We start from the raw sequence: 20,495 nt of genomic DNA on the forward strand, positions 1-20,495 counted from the left end.
CAACCGCTCGCCCTGATGCACAGGCAGCGTGAAATGGTGCGATCGACCGCACAGGGGCGCTGGGCCCTGGGGGGGAGCCCGGGGCAGGCGCCGGAGGGAACCGGCTGGGACTTGGGTGCTTTCTCTCTCTCTGCCCCTAGGACCCAGCCATACCGGGAGGGGGCCCTGTCTGAAAGAGATCCTGATGTGGGGCTGGGAGGTCAAAGCTGGAGGGGCCTCGGGCCACATCTAGGGCTCCTCAGTCTGGGTGCTGGGCCCCCCTGGATCCCTCCCTCTGCCCCCCGGCTGTCAGCCCCGGTGCTTTCTGCTCCCCGGGCCGCTGTTCTGCCTGCTTGTTCCTGCCCCCCGGGTGTTTCCCCTCCTGTCATTTCAGGCCACTGCCCCCAACCGGCCCCCTGCAAAGGACCCCTGGGGCCGGTTGGGGGCACGGTTGCCCCCTGCAGTAACCACCCCCCCCACCATGCCCTAGGGACTTCCTTCACCAAGGAGTGGAACACTAACCGTGCAAGGGGTCCTGCGCAGCTCAACAGGGCTTCGGTGCCTTGCTGAATTGGGCCTAGTTGTGGGTCCTGGTTTTCCCCAGGGGCTGAGCCCCCAGCAGCCCCCATTGCAGCCAGTCAGCCTCCTCTCCTCCCCCCCCCCTCGTCTGGCTGTTCTCACTCCCTGCCTTGCCCCCTGCAGTGGGCACCAACGACTGCCGTGTCAACAACGGGGGCTGCAGCAGCCTGTGTCTGGCCATCCCCCGGGGCCGGCAGTGCGCCTGCGCCGAGGACCAGATCCTGGGCCACGACACCGTCACCTGCCAAGGTACGTTGCCACGGTGATCGCTAGGGGACTGTGCCACTAGCAGTAACACCCCCTCGCTGGGTCATGCTTTCGGGGTCTGCAGGCTGCCGAGTCCACCCCCGCCTTAGAGAGAGCGGGTCTCCCAGCCGGTCCCACCCCATTGGACCGGGCGCCCGTTCCCGGCTCTGCTGCTGGGGGACCTCGGGGACTCCCGGTACTGCTCCATGCCTCAGTTTCCCCGTCTGCCAGACACGTGTGTCAGACACAGACAGCGGGCAGGGAGGAGGAGGCGGCAGCCCGGTCCCAGCACAGGGCTGGGAGCCAGGACTTCTGGGTTCTCTCCCTGGCTCTGCGGCTCACCTGCTACGTCGTCAGTTTCCTCGTCTGTGAAATGGGGACAAAGCTCCCCCGGTTTGGCTCCCCCTAAGCGCCCTCATGCAAAGCCTCATGGACCGGGAGCCTGGATCCCCATCGTCCTAGGCCTCATGCCACAAGGGTCGATCTCGGCTGTTCTGAGCCGGGGAGCATTTCACCCTCCCCTCATGCTGGTGGGAGCCACGCGGGAGGCCCAGGGCAGTGGAGGGAACCCAGGAGGCCTCCCCATGCGCTGCCGGCTGCAAAGGAAAAGGCCTTTGTCACAATCAACCCCCCTCTCCTGCTTTCTCCTCGGCAGCCAACCCGTCCTACGTGCCCCCTCCGCAGTGCCAGCCGGGGGAGTTCGCCTGCAAGAACAACCGCTGTATCCAGGAGCGCTGGAAATGCGACGGCGACAACGACTGCCTGGACAACAGCGACGAAGCGCCGGAGCTCTGCCGTGCGTAGGAGCCTGGGGGTCCGGGGAGTTCCAGCCGGGTTACACCGTCCTCCGCCACTGGGATGAACAGTGCGCGCCCCCTGCCTCCCACCCTCACCCACTCCACAGCTCTTTCCCCAGAGAAATCCAGAGTCCGTGCTGGGATCACGACCTGGTGGAGGCAGTGGTTACAGCAGCGGGGGTTGGAGTCAGGACTCCTGGGTTCTGTCCCTGGCTTGGGGAGAGGAGTGAGGTCTAGTGGTTGCGGGAGGGGGCGGGGCTAAAATGTCAGGACGCCTGAGTTCTATTTTCACTCTGCCACTGTCTCCCTGTGTAACCTTGGGCAAGTCCCTTCCCCCCCGCCCCCGTGCCTCAGTTTCCCCAAATGGGGCTAATTCCCAGGAGGGCTTGCAGCCCGGCTCCCTAGTGCTCAGGTGGAGCCTGCGGGGGAGGGGAGGGGGTTTGCGCCCCAGGGTCCTGAGTCTCCTTCCCCTCCCCCGCCCAGACGAGCACACCTGCCCCTCGGACCGTTTCAAGTGCGAGAACAACCGCTGCATCCCCAACCGCTGGCTCTGCGACGGCGACAACGACTGCGGCAACAACGAGGACGAATCCAACTCCACCTGCTCTGGTGAGGAGCCCGTGTGTCCGGCCACCCCCGTGTCCCCGGGGCGGCTCGGAGCCCAGGGCTGGAGAGCCAGCGCCCCGCGGACGCAGCCTTGCAGGGTGCTGGGCCTCCGAGCTGGGCCGCAGCCCGCCCGGGCACTTAACCCTTTTTGTCCTGCACGGCCACGTGCAAGCCGTGCTCAGGGCCTGACGTCGTTTGCAGGCTCACTGCAGCCTCAGCTCCTCCCCCGGCCCCCCGCGGATTTGCCCCCGTGGCCGCCAGGGTCACTGAAACGCCCTGTGTCTGTCTTGCCCCATGCCCAGCCCGGACCTGCCCCCCCAACCAGTTCTCCTGCGCCAGCGGCCGCTGCATCCCCATCTCCTGGACCTGCGACCTGGACGACGACTGCGGGGACCGTTCGGATGAGTCCTCCTCCTGCGGTGAGTGGGGGGATGGGGCCTTTCCTCTCTAGGGTGCGCCAGCTCCGATCCGGCCCCAGGGCGGGGGACTGGCCGGCCTGGGGGGGCAGGAGGGAATAACAGGGCTCTGGTCCCAGTGCAGCGCCTCTTCCTGCTCGTCCGTCAGTTTCAGCAGGCGTCCTGGGGTCTGCAGCAGGGGCAGGGAGGGACGCAGCCGTTCTAGCTGCATTGCTGGAGGTGGGAGCAGATCTGGCGACGGGTGGTGGGGTGTAAGTGGACCCGGGGCCTCATGAGCCGCCCCCTGGCTGCTGGGGCTAGAAAGGCCCCTCCACGCTGGGCCGGTTATTTCACCATGATCTGTGGTCCACCTTCCCCAGCGTCTGGGGCTGATCCGGCCCGGCACTGACGGGGCCCGTTCCCTTCTTCCCCGCAGCTTACCCCACCTGCTTCCCCTTGACCCAGTTCACCTGCAACAACGGGCGCTGCATAAACATCAACTGGCGATGTGACAATGGTGAGTGAGCTCCCCACGCCCGGGGGCGTGACGCGGCGCCACGCGGCCACGGGGAGATCAGAAGCAGGGAGGTGCCCCTGCTGGAGCAGAGGCTGCTTTGGGGGATTCCTTGTGCTCTTTCAGCCACAGATCTCCCACTTCCCGGGCACCTGAATCCACCCGCGGGGCCCCCATGGGTAGGGACTTCACTTGGGTTGGAAATGGACGTGCTTTGCAGCACAGGCCTCGGGTACCCCGTGACCCCCTCTCAGGATGCCCACGCTGGGCTCAGATAGAGTCAAAGCTCTGACTGGGCGCCAGTCCAGGCGCTGCCACTGACTGCCTGGCGAGCCCTGGGCACATCCCCTGTCCTCCGCACCCCAGGGATCTTCCCTGCGATGCAGGGCAAGGGACACAGCGAGGGTGGTTAGACCGAGGCTTTCGCAGGTGAAACTGGGAATGAGGCCGGGTTTGATCTTTAGGGGTCGCGCTTGCTTTTGGATTGTACAGAATCAGGTGGGTGCGTGGGTGTGCAGTGCAGGTGTGCATGTGTTTAGGTGTGTGTGCGGGTGTGCGTGCAAGTGGCTGGTCTGGTGCACGCGCGTGTGGAAGCCTGTGTGTAGGTGTGCATGTGTGCGTGCAAGTGGCTGGTCCGGTGCACGCGTATGCATACGTGTGGGTGCATGTCTGTAGGTGTGCAGGCGGGGGTGTGTGCAAGTGGCTGTGTGGTGCACACATGTGCATGTGTGTAGGTGTGCGTGCAAGTGGCTGGTGCACGAGTGTGCATACATGTGGGTGCATGTGTGTAGGTGTGCATGCAAGTGGCTGGTCTGGTGCACGCGCGTGTGGAAGCCTGTGTGTAGGTGTGCATGTGTGCGTGCAAGTGGCTGGTCCAGTCCACCCATGTGCATACATGTGGGTGTAGGTGTACATGTGGGTGTGGGTGCAAGTGGCTGTGTGGTGCACGTGTGTACATACATGTGGGAGCTTGTGTGTAGGCATGCGTGCGGGGGTGCATGCATATGGCAGGGTGTGAATGCGTGGGTGCGTATACGCAGGGGGGTGGGTGCGTGCGTGTCGGGGGGTGTAATACGTACCTCAGGCTTTTGTAGGGGAGAAGCAGCTTGTTCCGTGCTCTGAGGCGCAGACAGGTTGGGGGGCAGAGAAATGCTTTAGCCAGTGGCTGGGGAGCAGGCCAGGGGAATCCAGCATAGGGCCGGCCTGGCAGAGCGCCCCCCTGCAGCGCCCCATTGGAAGCTGCGGGTCTGGGTGCGGATGCGGGGATCGGGGCCTCGCAGCCTCCGGCTGGTGCTGGCGAGTTCCCGAGCAGCCGCGCATGGTGGGACGGGTTTGGGTTCTGAGGCAGGAGACGGGATTTGCCGCAGGGCTTCCCCCGGTTCATGTTTGTCGCCATAACGACTAAGCAGCATTCATTTTAATGAACAGGCCCGGAGCGGGCGACGGGCTAGGGGCAGGGGAGCAGGGGCTGCGTTTGCTGGGGTTTTGTGTGAAGACGCAGGCAGAGGGATCCCTTGATTCGTGACAAACTGTTTTCCCAGGGCCGTAATTAACCAGCCGCCTCCCGTCCACAAGGCCGGCTCAGCCGCCCTCAGGTGTTACCTGAGCTTACCACACACGGGCATCGGCCCAGGGCGCTGGGGCAGTTTCTGGGCATTGGAGCTCAGGGCCTTGGCATTTCTCATCACCCAGCCAGCTCCTTTTTGTCCTGCCCCCCAAAAGACCCCCTGCAGGGAGCCACGTGGGGAGGGGACCGGGCGCCATTCACTGCTTCTGATCTCTCTCCCCCGTGGCCGTTTAACGTTCCCCTGTCGTCCGTGTCCGTCTGTCCAGCTCAGTGTGGCTCTGCCCGGCGGCGGCGGTTTTCTGTTGCTGTGTGTTTTTTGTTCTGTCTCTTCAATGTGCCCACTCGCCTGTCTTTTGTTGTTTTTTGGTTGGTTTCTGTGTTTCAGAGAAGGATTGTGGGGATGGCTCTGACGAAAAGAACTGTCCAAAACCTACCGGTTAGTGCATAGATCAACATGTACCAGAACCCCCCTGCCCCCCGTCCCCCAAAGCCTGCCACTTTGCTGGAGAGGGGGTCACCTAACTCCAGAAAAGCCACGGTTCCTTGTCGTCCCGACTGATCCACACGCTGGCAGGGATCAGAGGGGCAACGTATCTGCTCCAGCGTCCTGCCTCTTGGGCTGTCGTTTACGTCTGTGGATAGCCGGTGTCCGGTTATTATTAATTACCTGGTGCAGTGGCACGCAGGAGCCACAGAACAAGCCAGTCCCTCCTCTAGAGGGCTGCTGGTGGATTAGCCTGCTGGCGTTTCACTCCTGTTTTGCACAGTGGTAAACGATGGCATGAGAAGCTGGGGCCGTGGAAAACCCGGAACACGATTGATCGGGGGTTTCGTTGAAATCTGTAACTGGTGAAAGAGGAGGCAGGAGGAGGGAGATTTTGTTACACGGGAGAAGTGAAGTTATCTGAACAATAGGAGATATCTCATCGGCCGCTCACTTTGCATTAGGGGAAAAGGGAATTCGGCTGGAAATGGTTTTGAGGGGAGAGGTGTCAGTTTCCTTCCAAACGGATGTGACAGGCAGAAAGACACCGAAACAGAGAGAGACTTAAAGCCAGCGAAGGATGACGGCTGTGATCCACCAAAGGCTGAGGGCTGTCTACACGGAGAGGGTTGTTGTTGGGTTTTTTGCACCACTTTAAATGCTATTTAAATCAGTTCAGCTCAGGGAATCAGACCGAGGGGCCGGGACCTCGCTCTGTCTACATGGCGACTTAACTACCTTCCCAGGGATGGGGATTTTTCACCCCCCTGAGCCATGGAGCTGGGTCGATCTAATTTTCTAGCGTAGACGAGCCCGTACAGTCCCCATGACAGTAATATCTGAGCCACTCGCTGTCTCATATCCGAGACCACCCCCCTGCAAGGCAGGGCCATGTACTTATCCCCATGGCAGCTGGGAAACTGAGTCAGGGAGCAGCTAAGTGGCTGGCTCCAGGTCACACAGGGAGCCTGCGGTGGAGTGGGGATTTGAACTCGCATCTCGTGAGCTGCAGGTTGGTGCCTAACCACTGCACCCTCCTTTCTCCGGCCACTGTCTTAGCCCAGATCCAGCATGTGCTCACTAGGGGCTTGTCCAGTGGCGCTGGATGGTTTATAAACTGTTTTGTTCAGTCGACGCCGGAACTGTGCATCAACTGGGCCTTCCCTTCCGGGTGGGAGTTGGGCCGTCCCTGTGCACGAGAGATGCCAACAGCAGTGCCGGTGTGCGATGAAATGGGGGAGGGACGTGCTGTGTCTTAGGTGTGTTTAGGTAGTGCACGGACAGAGAGGGAGAGATACCCAGTCTGAGTAGCGAAAGGTGGGAGGGGAAACTGAGTCACCGAGCGGGGCCGCGGCGGGGCCAGTTTGCCAGTGTGAAGGTGACTCCTTGCCAGGCTCCTGGCAGAGCGTTTTAACCTCCGAAGCGGTGTGAGAGCCCGCTGTTTTGAAGCTCCGTTCGGGACGGAACCGGACGAGCCTCTCCTTAAAGTGGCAGCGCTCGGGAATTGGCTGGATCCATTCAAACTTCCCGTGGACACTCATTGCACAGGGGTCCGCGGACGTGCCACCTTCCCCCCCATCCCGCCCCCCGCTGGGCGGCGGAGCTCCTCCCGCTGCCCCCCATGGTACATGAGGTGATCTATGCAGTTTCTGTGCTTCGTTTTCTTTTTGTGGCTGTGACGTTAGCGAGCATGTCGGGCTGGAGGGGGGGCGGGGGCTTGGGGGGAGGTGCTGTGGAAGGGGCCAATGCGGGGGGCCCGTCTCGCTCGGCCCCCCCCCCACCATGCTGTCAATGAAGCTGGCGCAGGTGGACCCCTGGCAGCTCCCAGCTCTGCTCTGCTGGGGGGTGTTCCCCCCGCCCCCAGGGACACTGGGCCACGCTGCCCAGCTCTCTGTGCCTGCTGGCTGCCCGCTGACGTCCCCCTTCTTGCCCCCCCGCCTACCCCGCCCAGACAACGACTGTGGGGACAACAGCGACGAGGCCGGCTGCAGCCACTCCTGCTCCAGCAACCAGTTCAAGTGCAACAGCGGGCGCTGCATCCCCGTGCACTGGACCTGCGACGGTGACAACGACTGCGGGGATTACAGCGACGAGACCCACGCCAACTGCACCAACCAGGGTGAGCCCCCACCTCCTGGAGTCCTGCCTGGCTCCCCCCCACGAGCACCAGCTTCGCACGGAGGCATGGGGTGGGGGGAGGGCTTTCATACTTAGGGCGCCCCCGGAGTCAGATCCCTCCCTATCCCGGACCCTGCACCCTGGGTGCCACATCTCCTTGGGTGTCTGCTCCCAGAGCCCCCCCTCCCCTTGGGGGGGCTGGACCCCAGGCATCCGATCCTGGGTGCCCCCCATGATTGGATCCTGGTCTTCCCCCTGGCCAGGTGTCAGATCCTGGATCCCACCCCCCCCCACCCCCAGCACTGGATTCCAGGCTCCCCGGTTGCCCCCCAGGTATCGTCCTGGGTGCCCAATCCCACTCCCTGCCCCCCACCCCCAGGCGTCGGGTCCTGCCTGCCCCCCGAGCACCCAAAGCCCCCTCGCCGCCTGCGCCGGGTCCCGCCGTGGGGCGCAGCCGGTGATGCTCTGTCGCGTGGGCTCCGTTCCCAGCCACCCGCCCGCCCGGGGGCTGCCACACGGATGAATTCCAGTGCCGGCTGGACGGGCTGTGCATCCCCATGCGCTGGCGCTGCGACGGCGACACGGACTGCATGGACTCCAGCGACGAGAAGAGCTGCGAGGGCGTCACCCACGTCTGCGACCCCAACGTCAAGTTCGGCTGCAAGGACTCGGGTAACGGGCCCGGGGGGGGGGGGGGCCTCGATCCAGCCTGGGGGGTGGGGCGGGAGAGGGGACTCTAGATCCAGACGTGGGAGGAGGGCAGGGGCCTTTCACCAGCCTCCCTTTGGATCCCCGCGGCACCCGGGTCTGGCATCCCTGGGCTCACGCCCCTGAGAACGGAGCTGCTTGAAACGTCTCTTTAAAATACCGATTGTGAGGACATTTGGCCTGGGTGGTTTTTGAACGTGATATTTTTAACCTCCTCCCTCCCCCTACTTTGATTTCCTTGAAATTTTCCATCTTCCGACAAATTTGGATGGAAACTGTTTTTCTGTCTCATTTTTTAAATGTTTTTTTCCCCAGAGTTTTTTTTGAGGGGGGGGCCTCATCGCCTTCCCGTTCTTCATTGGTCGGCTTAGCCAGAGGGCGGGAGATGTTTTAAACTCTCCATCCCAAATTGAAACATTTTCCTTTATTCATTTTTGTTTCCAATTTCTCCTTTTTCCTCCCCCCAAACTTTCAGAATTCAAACATTTTCGGTTCCCCTCCCTGTCAAAAACAGTTCAAACTTTGAACATTTTCCTTCCCCCAGTTTTCAAAATTCAACCTCCATCCCTCCCCGGAAACTGTCCAAACCAAACGACTGGTTGAAAACATTCAAACTTCCCAGTTGGGGCCAAAAAAAGAAACGACAGGTCGTTCACAAGGAAACAAGTGCTAGGGTGACCAGATGTCCTGATTTTATAGGGACAATCCTGATATTTGGGGCTTTGTCTTATATTGCTGTCTATTACCCCCCACCCCTGTCCCGATTTTTCACACTTGCTGTCTGGTCACCCTAACAAGTGCCAAGGATGAAAAAGAAAGAAAGGGAAAAACTGGGAGGGGAAACCAGTTAACAGCCAAGTGTTAAAATCAGAAACAGCACAAAATGAAACTCATCAAAGAGGAAAAGTCAAGAACAAAAATTATGACGCTAAATTAAGCAGTAATTAAAATGAATAATAATTAGTAAATATCAACAATTATTGACATGAATTTAATGCATTTAGTAACTGGCAGTAAGAGCCGGAATGTCCCCCCACAGCTGTGCTGTTGTGACTGTAATTTGGGGAGATGGATCCTAGATTCAAGTGGCCCCCACCTCTGACGACAGCTCCCTGGGGAGGCGGGTCCAGGGCTGGGGCACCCATGCTTAGCACCCACCAGCCACTGCTGTTTGGTGGTGCCTCCAATCAGCTGTTTGGTGGCACACCCCTCCGCCCCAGGGGTGGGGGCGGGAAGTGGCGGAGCAAGAGCAGGGCCTTGGGGGAGGGGACAGAGCAAGGGCGGGCCCCTCGCGTCCCCCCCCCCACTATGTCTCACGCCGCCCCTTCTCCCCTCCCGCCCCCAGCCCGCTGCATCAGCAAGGCCTGGGTGTGCGACGGAGACAGCGACTGCGAGGACAACTCGGACGAGGAGAACTGCGAGTCGCTGGTGTGCAAGCCGCCCTCCCACACCTGCGCCAACACCACCTCCGTCTGCCTGCCGCCCGACAAGCTGTGCGACGGCACCGACGACTGCGGCGACGGCTCCGACGAGGGCGAGCTGTGTGGTGAGCCGGGGGGGCGTCAGGACTCCTGGGTTCTATTCCTGACTCGGGGCGGGGTCGAGTGGTTAGAGCGGGCGGGGAGCCAGGACTCCTGGGTTCTCTCGCCGAGGGGCCCCTGCCGCCAGAGGTGACCATGGCCACGCTCTCTCCCCGCAGACCAGTGCTCTCTGAACAACGGCGGCTGCAGCCACAACTGCACGGTGGCCCCGGGCGAGGGCATCGTCTGCTCCTGCCCGCTGGGCATGGAGCTGGGCGCCGACAACCGGACCTGCCAGATCCAAAGCTACTGCGCCAAGCACCTCAAGTGCAGCCAGAAGTGCGAGCAGGACAAGTACAATGTCAAGTGCTCCTGCTACGAGGGCTGGATGCTGGAGCCCGACGGCGAGAGCTGCCGAAGCCTGGGTGAGCGGGCAGCCGGGGGGGCTGGAGCCCGGGGAGCAGCACCGCCAGGCCCCCGGCATTCCAGGGGGCGATTGGCACGGGCGGGCAGGTCGGGGGCTGAGCCTGGTTCCCTCAGCATCCGGAGTAACACCCCAACTGGAGGGAGCGCGTCTGTGCTCCTGTGTGCACCGCAGAGACGCCGGGGGGAAACCGGTGCCCGTTGCTCCTGTGTCATAACTGGGCACATGCCCCTTCCTGGCAGTGCGGCTCTGCCTGCAGCCCGGCTGGCCCCAACCTCCCCTTGACGCCCCTTTTGCTCGCAGACCCCTTCAAGCCCTTCATCATCTTCTCCAACCGCCACGAGATCCGGCGCATCGACCTGCAGAAGGGCGACTACAGCGTCCTGGTGCCCGGCCTGCGCAACACCATCGCCCTCGACTTCCACCTCAACCAGAGCTCCCTCTACTGGACGGACGTGGTGGAGGACAAGATCTACCGGGGGAAGCTGCTGGAGAACGGGGGTTAGTGGTGGGAATGGACGCCGCCGCGCAAAACCCTGTGGCCGCCTCACAGAGCCACGTGCTGTGGGGCACAGACGCACCTGGGGTAGGGTGGGGGCACATGGAATTCGAACTCTCCAGCTCCAGTTCCAAAGCTGTCACCTTGGCCCTGAATCTGGAGCAAGTATCCCACCGCTGACACCATTCTGTCACCGCGCACCCTTCCAGCTGCTCACCAGATTGCTGTGAGGGGAACCCAACCCTCAGGGCCCCCGGGTGGTGTGAGCCTCCGGGAGCCAAGACAAGACAACGTAGCGGGAGTGGGAGCAGGAATCTCCACCTGCAGGGTGGGGAGCTGCCTGTGGCTGGAGGGGACGTTGCAGAGGGAAATCCGTCCCTTGGAGCTAGTCCTTACCCTCCCCCAGCCCCGGGGGGCCGTGCCGTGGCTAGAGCATTCAGCCCCAGATAATGATACCTTTCTGCCTTTAACTGCTGATCGTTATGTGGGAGTTAATTAGCATTCCCAGCAATTCTCTAATGGTAATTACAACCCGGCAGCTGAGCGTGCTGAAAGCTCATCCTAACCCGATTAGCGCCTTCAGGAGCCTGAAATTCCATGGGGAGAGAAACTCGGGGTGCAGCGCCCCAGGGATGGGGGGTTCTCCAGTGACTCAGCTCATGGGGCAGAAGGCCCACAGCTCAGCTCCTTGCTTTGGCCTCAGGACGAGGGGCCGGGTTTTCCCCAGGGCTTGAGAGAGTCTGAAAACCAGGCCACAAGGGGCCCTTCGGGGCTGTGGGTCGGGACTGAGGGGCACCGCAGAGCTGGGGGGGAGCCCAGGGCCGGGATATCAGGGGCTGCGGGTGGGGACTGAGGGGCACCGGCAGAACTGGGGTTGGGGTGGCAGGGGCTGCGGCTGGGGACTGAGGGGCACCGCAGAGCTGCGGGGGAGCCCAGGGCCGGGATATCGGGGGCTGCGGGTGGGGCCTGAGGGGCTGCAGGTGGGGACTGAGGGGCACCAGCAGAGCTGGGGGTGGGGTGGCAGGGGCTGTGGGTAGGATGGGATTTTGCAGCAGAGGCTTCACGTTGCTTTTGGAGGCTGTCCGTGGGAGGAGCTGAGCCCCCTCTGGGCTCCTGGCGGCCAGCGGGGAGGAGATGGGGGGCCGGGCCTCAGCCCTGACGGAGCCGCGCTCCCTGCCCTGTCCTGTCCTGCAGCTCTCACCAGCTTTGAGGTGGTGATCCAATACGGGCTGGCCACGCCCGAGGGCCTGGCCGTGGACTGGATCGCGGGCAATATCTACTGGGTGGAGAGCAACCTGGACCAGATCGAGGTGGCCAAGCTGGACGGCACCATGCGCACCACGCTGCTGGCCGGGGACATCGAGCACCCGCGCGCCATCGCCCTCGACCCCCGCTACGGGTGGGTGTGGGGGCTGCCAGGGGGGCAGGGGCAGCCCCTGGGTCTGGTGAGCTGCAGGGTGGCCGAGCACCCCCGGGCTCTGCCATGGAGCCCCAGTCAGAGCTGGGCGCTAGTGGTGGGGCACCTGGAGCTGGGAGGGTTTGGAGGGGGGGGCGTTGCCATGGCAATATGGAGATGACTCACCCGAAGCTGCTGGGGCCGCGGTTGATGGGAGGTTAGCGACCACCCTGAGAACGGGGAGGGGGTCACCCTGCCCCCCTCTGGCCCAGATACAGGGGTGATTGGCTCCCCCCCAGAGCCACGCTCCCCCTTTCCCTCTGCCCCCCTCGCCAGCGACAGGCCCTCTGACTCCCCCTTCATCCCCTCCCCAGCATCCTGTTCTGGACGGACTGGGACGCCAGCCTGCCCCGCATCGAGGCAGCTTCCATGAGCGGCCAGGGCCGGCGCACAATCCACAAGGAGACGGGCTCGGGGGGGTGGCCCAACGGCCTGACCGTCGACTATCTGGAGAAACGCATCCTCTGGATCGATGCCAGGTAACCCGGGGGAGGGGGCGCCGAGGGCCCGGGGAGGGGGATCCCGGGGGGAGGGAGGTGTGGGGCACCTGGGAGGGGGATTCCGGGGGGAGGGGGCATGGGGAGGAGGATCCTAGGGGAAGTGGGCACGGGGCGCTGGGCTGTACCCCACAATCTGCCAGCCCCTCGCTCCGCCCAGCCCCGGCTCCAGCCTCACGCCGTGCCCTCGCCCCGTGACGGTGCAGGTCGGACGCCATCTACTCGGCGCTGTACGACGGCTCGGGGCACATGGAGGTGCTGCGGGGCCACGAGTACCTGTCCCACCCCTTCGCTGTCACCCTGTACGGCGGCGAGGTCTACTGGACCGACTGGCGCACCAACACCCTGGCCAAGGCCAACAAGTGGACAGGCCACAATGTCACCGTGGTGCAGAGAACCAACACGCAGCCCTTCGACCTGCAGGTCTATCACCCGTCCCGCCAGCCGCTGGGTGAGACGCCGCCGTGGGCAGGGGGCGCAGCCGGGGAGAGCCCCGGGGGCCATGTGGTTAGTGGGGGGGATGTTCGGGGGGAGGGGTGCAGAACAGTGGGCAGCTTGCATCCGGTGGAGCATTGCATGCTGGGAGCTGTAGTCTCATGGCTTGCATCCATAGAAAGCATTGCATTCTGGGAGCTGTAGTCCTGTAGCATGAATCTGAGGGAAGCATTGCAGGCTGGGAGCTGTAGTCCCATAGCTTGCATCCTGGGGGAACATTGCATGCTGGGAGCTGTGGTCCCATGGTTTGCCTCCAGGGGGACATTGCATGCTGGGAGCTGGAGTCCTGTAGCATGAATCTGAGGGAAGCATTGCAGGCTGGGAGCTGTAGTCCCATAGCTTGCATCCTGGGGGAACATTGCATGCTGGGAGCTGTAGTCCCATGGTTTGCATCCGTGAGAAGCATTGCATGCTGGGAGCTGTAGTCCTCTGGCATGAATCTGCAGGAAGCATTGCAGGCTGGGAGCTGTAGTCCCATGGCTTGCAGCTGTGGTCAGCAGAATCGTGATCAAAGCCCCTCACGACACCCCATCTCTTTTGCTGGGCCTGGCTGTCTGTTGCCCTGGCCCCATCATGCCGCTGGTGCAGAGAACACCCCCTGACTGGCACTGGCTGCCAGCGTGTTGACATGAGCGACTCCGGAGAATGGGGCCCAGTGGGTCTAGGGAGCTGGAGTCACTGGGCTCTGCGTCGTGGGCCCCCGGCACTGACTCTGATGGGATCAGGAGAGGGAGCTGCACCCCCAGCCCCTGCGCGGACGGGCTGGTATCCCAGCCGGCGCCAGCATCCCTGTCCCGTCCCTCGGGGCGCAGGGGCCAGGCCCGTCTTGGAGGGGCTCATCACTGACTTCCCTCTGCTCTCCCCCTCGGCCCAGCTCCCAACCCCTGCGAGGCCAACGGGGGCAAAGGGCCCTGCTCCCACCTCTGCTTGATCAACTACAACCAGTCCTCCTCCTGCGCCTGCCCCCACCTCATGAAGCTGGACAAGGATAACACCACGTGCTACGGTAGGTGGGGCCCCTTAGAGTGTCTGGGAGTGCTTGGCCACGCCCCCCCACCCCCATGGGGCCCACTGTGACCCCGTATACAGAGCAGGAAACAGCCTTGCCTAAGGTCACTCAGTAGGATCAGGAATAGAACCCAGGCGTCCTGGCTCTCAGCCTCCCTTCTCCAACCCACCATACCCCACTCCCCTCCCAGAGGTGGGGATAGAACCCAGGCGTCCTGGCTCCCAGCCCCCCTGTTCCAACCCACCACACCCCACTCTCCTCCCAGAGGTGGGGATAGAACCCAGGCGTCCTGGCTCCCAGCCCCGCTGCTCCAACCCACCACACCCCACTCTCCTCCCAGAGGTGGGGATAGAACCCAGGCGTCCTGGCTTCCAGCCCCCCCTGCTCCAACCCACCACACCCCACTCCTTTCCCAGAGGAGGGAAGAGAACCCAGGAGTCCTGGCTTCCAGCCCCCCCTGCTGTAAGCAGTGGACCTCACTGTCTTGGCGGTTCCAGACAAGCTTTTGGTGAAAGGATGCAAGGGGCACATAGCGTCTCAGGGAATGGTGGGGGGAGGGAGGGAAATATCTGTGGGGGGGGTCAGAGGTGGGGGGAGGGGGGGTGGATGAGGTTGTGGGCAGGTGGGGAGTGGTTGTGAGGGGGGTCAGGGCGGTGGGAGATTGGTGGTGGGGGAGTGGTTACGGGGCAGCGGGACACGGGCTGGGCCGGGGGCGGGGCAGGACGAGCGGGGCGTGGGCTGGGCCTGGGGTAGGGGGAGTGGGGCGCGGGCTGGGCCGGGGGCGGGTTGGGCAGGGGAAGTGGGGCATAGGCTGGGGCGGGGAAGGGGCAGTGGACCAGCGGTAGGGGGAGCGGGTTGTAGGCTGGGCCGGGGCCAGGATGTAGGTTGGGCCAGGGGTGGGGCAGGGGGAACATAAGAAAGGCCGTACCGGGTCAGACCAAAGGTCCATCTAGCCCAGTATCCTGTCTACCGACAGTGGCCAATGCCACGTGCCCCAGAGGGAGTGAACCTAACAGGCAATGATCAAGTGATCTCTCTCCTGCCATCCATCTCCATCCTCTGACAGACAGAGGCTAGGGACACCATTCCTTACCCGTCCTGGCTAATAGCCATTAATGGACTTAACCACCGTGAATTTATCCAGTTCTCTTTGGTGGGGCATAGGCTGGGGCGGGGCAGGGGGAGTGGGCCAGGGCAGGGGGAGTGGGCCAGGGCAGGTGGGGTAGGGGCAGGAGGGTGTAGGTTGGGCCGGGGAAGTGGGGGCAGTGGACCAGCAGTAGGGGGAGTGGGCTGTAGGTTGGGCCGGGGGCAGGTTGGGCAGAGGGAGTGGGTTGCGGGCAGGGCATGGCAGGGGGCGTGGATCTCCGATGGGCAGCTGCGGTCATCCCTCCGCCCCTCATCCCGTCTCTCGCGCCCCAGAGCTGAAGAAGTTCCTGCTGTATGCGCGGCAGATGGAGATCCGGGGCGTGGACATCGACAACCCCTACTACAACTACATCATCTCCTTCACCGTGCCCGACATCGACAACGTCACGGCCGTGGACTACGATGCCCCGGAGCAGCGCATCTACTGGTCCGACGTCCGCACCCAGACCATCAAGCGGGCCTTCATCAACGGCACCGGCGTGGAGACCGTCGTCTCTGCAGGTGGGCAGGGGCCCAGGCCGGGCCCCTCCCTGTGCCAGGGGGCAGCCCTGCAGCCCCCATTGCTCTGAGCTGGAGGGCAGTGGGGTGCCAGCCCCGGGGGGACCTCTTCCCCCTTTAACCGGCCCCTTTCCTTCCCCCTGCACTTGGCGCCGCCCCCTAACGACTCTCCCGTGCCCGTTGCCTTGCAGACTTGCCCAACGCTCATGGCCTCTCTGTGGACTGGGTTTCCAGAAACCTCTTCTGGACCAGCTACGACGCCAACCGGAAGCAGATCAACGTGGCCCGGCTGGACGGCTCCTTCAAGAACGCCGTGATCCAGGGGCTGGAAAAGCCCCACTGCCTGGTGGTTCACCCACTCCAAGGGTGAGCCGCCGAGGGAGCTGGGCCCAGGGCTGGGGGGCATGAACGCACCATGGGAAGGGGGGGCGAAGGGTGCGCAGGGGGGTCGTGTGTGTGGCTGGGCCCTAGCTTTCTGGGGTTGTGGGTCCCGGGGGGGGGGGTAAATCGAGAGGACCCTCAGCTGTATCAGGAAGAGAACAGAAGGGCTGACCTGAGCCTCTCCGTGGGGACAAGAGCTGGGCTAGCAGGGGCTGCGGGTCGGGAGTGAGGGGCACTGGCAGGGCTGGGAGGGAGAGGGGAGCCCAGGGCTGGGCTAGCAGGGGCTGCGGGCGGGAGTGAGGGGCACCGGCAGAGCTGGGGGGGGAGCCCAGGGCTGGGCTAGCAGGGGCTGCGGGTCGGGAGTGAGGGGCATTGTCAGAGCTGGGGGGAGCCCAGGGCTGGGCTAGCAGGGGCTGCGGGTCGGGAGTGAGGGGCACCGGCAGGGCTGGGGGTGGGGAGCCCAGGGCTGGGCTGGCAGGGGGCTGCGGGTCATGGTTGCATGTGGGGCGAATTGATTTGAGCTCTGATCCCAACCCCCCAGGAAGCTCTACTGGACGGACGGGGACAACATCAGCATCGCCAACATGGACGGCAGCAACCGCAGCTTCCTCTTTACGAACCAGAGAGGACCTGTCGGTACGGACACCCCCCCCCCATTCCCCTCCCGTGAACGGGGTCACCCCCTTCCCCGTCTGTGGGGTGACAGCTGGGGAGGGGCTCGGGGCCAGGGCCACCCCAGCCCATCCCCCTTCTCTTGACGTCCCATTTCCTGCCAGCCCTTCCGGGGCCCACCGGGCCTCGTACGGGTCCCTGCTCCCTGCGTGCGGGGACCGGTGGCCATTTTGTGCCAGGTGCGGCGCAGACCGCTGGGACCCCCTCTGCCCCTGCCTCTCTCTGCCCACGGAGGGAGCTAACGGCGCCTCCCCCCAGGCCTGGCCATCGACTACCCGGAGAACAAGCTCTACTGGATCAGTTCCGGCGCCGGCACCATCAACAGGTGCAACCTGGACGGCAGCGGCCTGGAGGTCCTGGAGACCATGAAGAGCCAGCTGAGCAAGGCAACCGCGCTGGCCATCATGGGTGAGAGCCGGGGGACGTGGGACCCCCGTAGCCGGTGACTCGCCCCCATCCGCCTCCACCCTGTGCCTGGAGTGGAGGGTCCTGGGGCATGATAGGGTGGAGCCTGGGGGATGAGGGGGTGGGGCGGACCTGGGGGGACCTGGGGATGAGGGGGCAGGGGTGGGGCTGGGGCTGGGGGGGACCTGGGGGATGTGGAGCTCGGGGAACCGGGGGATGAGAGGGCGGTGGTGGGGCTGGGGGGGTGGAGAAGGGGGGAACCAAGGGATGTGGGGGTGGAGCCGGGGGATATTGAGGGGGTGGGGGCTGGGGGGGGTGGAGAAGGGGGACCCGGGGGATGAGGGGGCAGGGGTGGGGCTGGGGGGGTGGAGAAGGGGGGAACCGAGGGATGGGGGAGTGGAGCCGGGGGATATTGAGGGGGTGGGGGCTGGGGGGTTGGAGCGGGAGGAACTGGGGGATGAGGGGGTGGGGCTGGGGGGGGTGAAGAAGGGGGGGACCGAGGGATGGGGGAGTGGAGCCGGGGGATATTGAGGGGGTGGGGCTGGGGGGTGGAGAAGGGGGGAACCGAGGGATGGGGCGTGGAGCCGGGGGATATTGAGGGGGTGGGGGCTGGGGGACCCGGGGGATGAGGGGGCGGGGTGGGGCTGGGGGGGTGGAGAAGGGGGGAACCGAGGGATGGGGGAGTGGAGCCGGGGGATATTGAGGGGGTGGGGGCTGGGGGGTTGGAGCTGGGGGACCCGGGGGATGAGGGGGCGGGGTGGGGCTGGGGGGGTGGAGAAGGGGGGAACCGAGGGATGGGGGAGTGGAGCCGGGGGATGTTGAGGGGGTGGGGGCTGGGGGACGTTTCCCCATTAGGAAGCAGCTTGAGCCCCCCGCCCCCCAGTTGGTTGCAGGCTGCGGGTGGAGCCCGGCTGCCCGCCGGAGGCTGGCGCTTGCTGCCGGGCCCTGGGGTGGGCGCTGGGCTGGGGGCAGCAGGCGCGGTGCTGAGTCCCCAGGCCCCTCCCCTGGCAGGCGACAAGCTGTGGTGGGCAGACCAGGCCTCGGAGAAGATGGGCACCTGCAACAAGAAGGACGGGACGGGGGCCGTCGTTCTGCGCAACAGCACCACGCTGGTCATGCACATGAAGGTCTATGACGAGAGCGTCCAGCACGGTGAGAGAGCCGGGGAGGGGAGAGGTGCGGCCCCCCGGGGAGGGGGAGGAGAGGCCCCCCGGGGAGGGGGCAGGGAGGGGGGAGGAGAGGCCCCCCGGGGAGGGGGAGGAGAGGCCCCCCGGGGAGGGCCCTAAGGGCGAAGACGTGACCCAAGCACAGGAGCCGGCAGGCCCAGGCACCCGACCTGGGTTATTTGGAGAACTCTGGCGATTTGGGCGCCTGGCTCAGGTTTTCTTGCCGTGGGGGGTTGTGGGGACGATGCTGCAGCCGGCTCCCCTCTGTGGTTGGGGATTGATGTGTGGGGCCTGGCACTGCCAGGGGTCCCTAGGCCCCGCTGCTGGCTGGAAGCGCCCAGCCCCAGGTGGGGCTGGTGCTGGGTTCTGGGGGTTGCTGTGTCCGTCCAGTTCCCCGGCTGAAAGCCCCGTCCCCTGTCGTGCCAATGCTGGTGCAGGCGGGTGCCCTCTGGCCGGCTGGTGATGGCTCTGGTGTCCGGCTGGCGGCATGTGGCCGAGCGAGCAGGTCCCTGGACGGGAGGGGGTGTCTCAAAGCACTTATGGGTCAGATCAGGCTCTGCCTTGGCCACGCGGAGCAAACCCAGGCCCCCGGCCCCCCCTGACCCGCTCCCTTCTCTCGCCCAGGCACCAACCCCTGCAGCGTGAACAACGGCGACTGCTCGCAGCTCTGCCTGCCCACCTCGCCCACCACCCGCTCCTGCATGTGCACCGCCGGCTACAGCCTCAAGAGCGGGCAGCAGTCCTGCGAAGGTGAGTCCGCCTCCCCTTGCCCCCCACGCCCTGGCACCAGGCTGTCCTGCTGTGCGCCGCGCGGCTGCCCTCTGCTCGGGCGCGGGGCGTTTCCTCCCAGCTTCCGCGTGGTGCGGCCTGTGCGCAGACGTTCGCCAGCCCAGTCTGATGGCCAGGGGAGCGGAGGAGAGATGATGGCGTTTGCCTGGTGGAGGGGCCTCTTTCCCGGTCCGGCTCCCATGGAGCGGGGCAGACGCCCGCTCAAGGAGGGGCACGGGGGACCGTAGCTTCTCACTGTGAGCGAGGGGTGGAGCAGACCCCGGGAAGCAAGACACGCCAGGAGTTTGCCGCTGAGCGAGGAGGAGATGGAGGCACCTGGGCTCATCCCTCCCTGGCCTTGGGGCCGGCCGGTTTCCCTTCCCCTTCCCCAGGCCTCGCTCCCCGCTGGCTTCTCCCCTTCGTTCCCCATTCTGCTGGCGAAACGCAGCAAAGGACAAAGCCCATCCCTGACCCCCTGTCGGGCGGGGCCGTGGCGGGGGCTACGTAACCAGCGCTGCCACTGGCCTTGCAGCGAGGAGCCCGTGTCGGGCAGGAGGGCCAGCAAGCGGTGGGGGTGGGGGTTGGGGGGACACGCGCCAGGGCTTGCCCAAGCAGCGGGGGATGGGAGATGGGGCTGGTTTCCAGAAGGGGCTGAGCGCCTGTCCCCCAAGAGCCAGGCCCTGCTAAGGCATCTCAGCCTGGGCGTCTGCAGAGCCCCGGCACGTGGGAGCTCTGCCCAGGGGGTTCGGGCCCAGGTCCTGATCGCTCCTTCCCGCAGCTCCCCCCGGCCAGGGCTCTCCAGTGTCACTCCACGCCTCCCTTTTTGGGATCCCTGTTGGAGCTCAGCCGTGTCTGAAAAATCCAGGTGTTTAAAGGGGGCTTCAGTCGAGCCCCCAGAATGGCCTGTCGCTCCTGAAACTCTTGGCTTGTGGGTTGACGTCCGGCCTGCGAGCCCTGGAGGCTGGGAACGGCGCAGGATGTGCAATGGCAGATGGGCGAATTCAGCCTGCAGCCGCTGGAGACTGGCGCTTGGTTACACAGGCAGCAGCTGGGTGGTGCTGGCAGGGCGTGGCTGGGTGCTGGTGGGACGTGGCTGGGTGCTGGGGCGGGGCGTGGCTGGGTGCTGGCAGGGCGTGGCTGGGTGCTGGCGTGGCGTGGCTGGGTGCTGGGGCAGGGCATGGCTGGGTGCTGGCAGGGCGTGGCTGGGTGCTGGCAGGGCATGGCTGGGTGCTGGGGCGTGGCGTGGCTGGGTGCTGGCGGGGCGTGGCTGGGTGCTGGCGCGGGGCGTGGCTGGGTGCTGGGGCGGGGCGTGGCTGGGTGCTGGGGTGGGGCGAATGGCTGGGTGCTGGTGATGGGGAGGTGTCAGAGAGCACGGTGAGGAGGGGAATGTGATCCCAGCGACAGGGCCCAGCCTGGAGCCAGGATGAGCCGGGGAGGAGATAGCTCGGATGAGCCAGATCCCCAGCCCAAGGGCAGTGGGTCAGGCTCTGAGCTCAATCGCTTGGCTGTGGGGGCTGCTGAGAGCCCAGGGTCCCCCCTTGCCCGTGGGTACGGCTGGAATAACGG

General features: G+C 64.7%; 1 protein-coding gene across 4 annotated transcripts in view; it reads left to right on the forward strand.

Annotated features, from left to right (window-relative positions):
- LRP1 (LDL receptor related protein 1) overlaps positions 1-20,495 on the forward strand; it is a 177,441-nt gene that overhangs the window by 106,831 nt on the left and 50,115 nt on the right. For all 4 annotated transcript variants that reach the window (XM_065575932.1, XM_065575933.1, XM_065575935.1 and 1 more), the window contains 20 exons: positions 682-807; positions 1,460-1,600; positions 2,085-2,210; positions 2,510-2,626; positions 3,039-3,119; positions 7,119-7,286; positions 7,775-7,957; positions 9,339-9,539; positions 9,693-9,938; positions 10,241-10,438; positions 11,631-11,835; positions 12,207-12,371; positions 12,596-12,840; positions 13,759-13,890; positions 15,313-15,540; positions 15,729-15,903; positions 16,460-16,554; positions 16,849-16,998; positions 18,007-18,147; positions 18,786-18,911. In XM_065575932.1, coding sequence (XP_065432004.1) covers positions 682-807; positions 1,460-1,600; positions 2,085-2,210; positions 2,510-2,626; positions 3,039-3,119; positions 7,119-7,286; positions 7,775-7,957; positions 9,339-9,539; positions 9,693-9,938; positions 10,241-10,438; positions 11,631-11,835; positions 12,207-12,371; positions 12,596-12,840; positions 13,759-13,890; positions 15,313-15,540; positions 15,729-15,903; positions 16,460-16,554; positions 16,849-16,998; positions 18,007-18,147; positions 18,786-18,911 — 3,249 coding nt within the window. The remainder of the gene's footprint in view (positions 1-681; positions 808-1,459; positions 1,601-2,084; positions 2,211-2,509; positions 2,627-3,038; positions 3,120-7,118; positions 7,287-7,774; positions 7,958-9,338; positions 9,540-9,692; positions 9,939-10,240; positions 10,439-11,630; positions 11,836-12,206; positions 12,372-12,595; positions 12,841-13,758; positions 13,891-15,312; positions 15,541-15,728; positions 15,904-16,459; positions 16,555-16,848; positions 16,999-18,006; positions 18,148-18,785; positions 18,912-20,495) is intronic.

This window comes from Chrysemys picta, chromosome 22, assembly GCF_011386835.1.
Source record: "Chrysemys picta bellii isolate R12L10 chromosome 22, ASM1138683v2, whole genome shotgun sequence".
NCBI classification, from domain to species: Eukaryota; Metazoa; Chordata; order Testudines; family Emydidae; genus Chrysemys; species Chrysemys picta.